The 4,406-nt window shown below is 43.7% G+C and overlaps 1 protein-coding gene across 1 annotated transcript; it reads right to left on the bottom strand.

Annotated features, from left to right (window-relative positions):
- Positions 1–478: 478 nt before the first annotated feature.
- On the bottom strand, positions 479–1,887 carry LOC147640749 (glucan endo-1,3-beta-glucosidase 3-like). Its single transcript, XM_086814700.1, has 4 exons — positions 1,528–1,887; positions 1,041–1,340; positions 909–945; positions 479–825 (listed from the first exon to the last, which is right to left on the bottom strand). The coding sequence occupies exons 1-4, from the start codon at positions 1,604–1,606 to the stop codon at positions 684–686; spliced, it is 558 nt and encodes a 185-aa protein (XP_086670826.1). The 5' UTR covers positions 1,607–1,887; the 3' UTR covers positions 479–683.
- Between the last annotated feature and the right edge of the window lie 2,519 nt (positions 1,888–4,406).

Below are 4,406 nucleotides of genomic sequence, written 5' to 3'. Positions count from 1 at the left end.
ACTTAGAGAATGTTTCTAAGAAAATCTCTAAAACCAACGTTGAAAAATCTAATTGGTCTTTCACAAGGCCCAATTAGTTAGACCGTGTGTGCACTAAGACACATTCAAATGCCACCCTTTTCATGCACATTCCAGTGTGAGGTGAGGTTGGAGTGAGACATATGACCAAGTTACAAAAAGAAAGCTACTTGGGCCGATTTTGGCACAGTTAGCATTTCTTTTAGTCATGTTTACAAAGTGACATGGATAGGCGACCTAACAAGAAGAAGGCACATCTCAAGAAGAAACCCTGGAAGTTGGCCTTGTGAATTTGTGTGGTAGTTGTCCAAGACAAGCTCAACCTTCACTTTACTAAAAACAATCTAGTCCAAAAAAATCACTCACTTAAATGAAGGTGATATGGGAAAGTAACCACACCCCAAAAAGAGCAAAAGAGAGGTGATATGGTAAAGTAACCACACCCCAAAAAGAGCAAAAGAGTTGAAACAGGCCTTTCATTTTAGTAAAAGCTATAACTAACAGAGGAAAATACGTCCCACATGAGAATGAATGATATACAATTTGGGTTTCATTCTATGGGCCAATTCACTCCTAACACAGGCTACCAAAAAGAGGAAGAGGTAAATAAACACGTGATACCACCAAAATTCCCACAGGGTGGAGAGCAAAATCAGAAGGCCCTTTCATAGCTTGAGCATTGCAAAGACCATCCAGCACACACAGACTGTGGGATTAATGAGGCCACTAATTAGAGGCAGCCTCGCCAAGCTGCTTCCATTAGGCAAGGTCGAACTCGTAACATTGGCCGTGGTAAGAAAGCCCGAGCTGCAAAATGAGGTTATAATCAGTGCATTATATCCTAAACAGAAGACCTAATCTGGATTACGTGATACACAGTGCACACGGACCTGCTTGAAGACGACGGGTAAGTGCAAGCTCCGGAGCCTGCATGCGCGTTGGAAGAAATGCGCCGTGAGAACTGTATTAGTGGTGGCTAAGATTGACGTTAATTTCTCTGCTAAGACGCAAAGCATACTTACTTGGGTCGGAGTTCGTGGTCTCGGCGCAGCTGTTGAAGTCGCACGCCCCCGCCGCCTGGTTGAGCTTCTGGAAATAGGCGTTGAAGGCGTAGGAGGCGTGCGCAACCAGCGTGTCGGGGAGGTCGCAGAGGCCGCCCGACGAAATGGACGTACAGTCCACATTGCCCTGGTCGGTCTGCTGCCCGCACGCCCAGTCCAGCGCGTTCTGCAGGTCCGTCGGGCTCGCGTCCGCCCTCGCCACGCACCATGTCCCGCCGCCCACGGTCTGCCTCTCCACCTTGAAACCCTCCGCCACACATACTGCTCAAAGGAAAACACGCTCCATATTTAGCCTACCAGACTGATAATACTACCCACAGGCACACAAATACCAGAAATGAAATACAGAGCGACGGCCTCGACCTCGACCTCGACCTCTCCAGGATTTCTAGCACATTTCCGCCATTAATGGCTCTCTGCGCATGCTTCCGAAGGGTGAGTTTCTTACCTTGAAGAAGCAGGAAGCACACAATGGTATACCAATACAAGATGGTGGACGATTTAACACTGTGCTTTGAAACCGCCATAACTCGTAGGAATCAAGAGATGCAGATGCAGAGGAGCACCGCTTAGTATGAAAACCAAAACACAACGTCTTGTTTGTTGACAGAGAGGGAGGCTGGGCTGCTCCGTCTTCTTTGTCCGCCCGAAAAGCTAGTCCCAGCACGCCTCCCAAGGCGGTACTAAATCGGTGTCGACTCGTAAGGTTGTGTCGGAGGGGAGCCAGGTGAGCTAAAAGTTGGCAGGCTGCCGCCGCCGTGGCTAGCCTTCATTCAGAATCCAGATATCGCCCGATTCCCACTTCAAACTTGTGACTTTCTACCACCACTTCATGTTATTCTATCAAAGTTTTAGTGCTATTTTTTTTTTTTTTTTTACTCACATGCGAATCAAATGCTCCTCATAGTTTATAAATAAGGCTGTCAATTTAAATCTTTTGGCCAGCTAGATTGCAAGGTTTGAAATAAAAATTAGGGGTTGTGCCTTGGACTTAGCCCTGGGCTCCGGATGTTGGGCGTGCGAGTTCAATATTCGAAACCCCACCCCAAAAACTCCAAAATGGTTTGAAATAAAAATGGGGATTCACGATTGTGCGTTGACGTGGCAGAAGATAATTGACCCCAATGAAATGTGTCCAAGCACTTCATTAGACTTCACATTGTGGCCGCGCGGGGGGGGAGAGAGTAGATGGAATCTCTAAAATAATATGGGGAGATCTCCTCAGCCCATGCTCAAGGATAGGGAGTCTCCCCCATCCATCTCCCTGTCTAACCTACTTTCAAGGGGGAGTTCCAAAAAGGGGAGGTGATGGGTGAGATCTTGGAAAAACAGACCCCTAGGGGATACACATCTGAAGCTTTGATTGAGGCTTGTATTTTGTTGGGATATCACTTATCTTGGATGGATTTTCTTTTGTATCAGAGGATGATAGAGTGGATTTGGTGTGTAGCCTGCTTAATGGTGACTCTTATGTTGATGTTGTTAAGGGCTGACTCTGGGCATGGAAAGAATTTTATGTAAAGCTTTCTTTTTCCCTTTATAATATATATATTATTGGTCCCCAAAAAAGAACCCCCATAGATTGTCCATGCCCAACTTTGCTGAAGGCTCAACATCCTTGTGCTTTTCCTTTTTCAAATAGTTCTTGCCAAACTTTGTACAAGTACCTATCCCATAATATTCAACAAAAGGTGTTGGTCACATTGCACATTTAGACATGGCAAATCACTCAAATGTGGATTCATTGTATCACAATGAAGCCCCACGTAGGGACTTCGATTTTTTTTGTAGGGAATCTAATGTCTCTATAGCCAAAAGTAGAATCACTAAAGAGACTAAGGTGTAACTAGCAAATTAAGTATAGGTATTGCCTCTATATATAATGATTAGGCGGGAGATTTTAATGCAAAAAGAAAGAAAAGTAAGTATTGTAAGTTTTGTGTGGGGCTATGCTATGTCCGTTCCTTTTGCAAAAGGACTTAGATGTAAAAGCCATGGTGAATGAACCACTTTTTCAACGGTCATGTAAGTGGATGGTTCTAGATCCAGCTAGGGGTAAAAATTATGTGAAACCTTGATTAATGTCTCCTCCTCTTGTGTGTGCACAATCTTTGCATGTATAAATCATTATTGGCTTGCCTTTGACTAATGTCTCCTCCTCCTGTGTGTGCACAATCTTTGCATCTATAAATCATTATTGGCTTGCCTTTGTAAAAGGTAAGATTAAGAGATCATTGAATGTTTAGTTGATATCATCTTTTTAAAAAAAATAAACAATAGAAAATCTAATCTTGTACTCTCTCTCTCTCTCTCTCTCACACACACACACACATGCACGTATGCACATGCTCTCATGCTTCTTCTTCTCTCTCTCTCTCTCTCTCTTTCTCTCTCTCTCTCGTTCACCCATACATCTCTTTTTTCCATTTTTCTTCATTTTCTACTCTCTCCCTATATGTGTGTGTGTGTGTGTGCGCCTATCCAATGTGGAAGGGAGGGCCTTATGAACAATCTTGGGTGTTTTTTTTTTGAGAAAAGCAAATCGTTAATCTTTTATAAAAGCTCTCGTGTTTTTTTTTTGAGAAATGTAAATTTTATGCTCAAATTTTTGAAAAGGTTAGAACTTGTAGTGGTCAAGAATTCGCATTAACCTAGGGCCGGTTCAAATGTTGAGAAATCCGTCTCAAATTAGTGGTGAAGAAATAAAAAATTTGGGGGAAGACCTTCTCAAAAATATATGGAATTTTTTTTGTCCAAAATTAATATTTCCTATATAGAGAAGTCGGCCCTCGGGGTTAACACCTCTCTCTCTCTTTGACACTCTCCCCCGCACTTTGCGTTCTTTGATGACACGTGTTAAAAGAGACTTAAGTCTACTTTATATATATATATATATATAGATTTATTCCCTTAACAAAAACGGTAAAAAAATCGGAACGATAAAGAAAAGCCGTGCACGGTGCAATTTTGACGCAACTTGTTTTTTTTTTTTGACAATTGGGAATTGTGTACGTGACCGTGAGATTGGAAATTATTTTTCTTGTAACGCGGGCTTTGGGAAAAAATGCAAATTTCTATGTAAATAATGGCCCTAGGAGTCTAGGACAGTGGTGTGTGTGCCCCGAGGTTGTGTGTGGGCCGTGCTATGCGTGCGTGTCCGGCTGCTGGGGCCCAGTTGGAATCCAACCAGGCCACATATGGGCGGGCGCCAGGACCTGGACCCTGGCCGGGCGGGCGCTTTGGGAATATAGAAATGAGTAATCTGAAACGACCCCCCTCAGTCATCATGCCTCGTGAGATCTGACCCCTGACCAGGATTCTGCACCA

Source organism: Cibotium barometz, chromosome 2 (assembly GCF_041138505.1).
Source record: "Cibotium barometz isolate CiBa-2024 chromosome 2, ASM4113850v1, whole genome shotgun sequence".
NCBI lineage: Eukaryota > Viridiplantae > Streptophyta > Polypodiopsida > Cyatheales > Cibotiaceae > Cibotium > Cibotium barometz.
This window is presented reverse-complemented; position numbering and strand designations above follow the sequence as displayed.

What these genes read in the sequence shown, in the direction of transcription:
- LOC147640749 (XM_086814700.1), bottom strand. Translation starts at nt 1,606, where the DNA reads ATGGCGGTTTCAAAGCACAGTGTTAAATCGTCCACCATCTTGTATTGG. An exon ending in GTGCTTCCTGCTTCTTCAAG is followed by an intron (nt 1,341 to 1,527) that starts GTAAGAAACTCA and finishes TCCTTTGAGCAG; the next exon opens with TATGTGTGGCGGAGGGTTTC. An exon ending in GACCACGAACTCCGACCCAA is followed by an intron (nt 946 to 1,040) that starts GTAAGTATGCTT and finishes ACGCGCATGCAG; the next exon opens with GCTCCGGAGCTTGCACTTAC.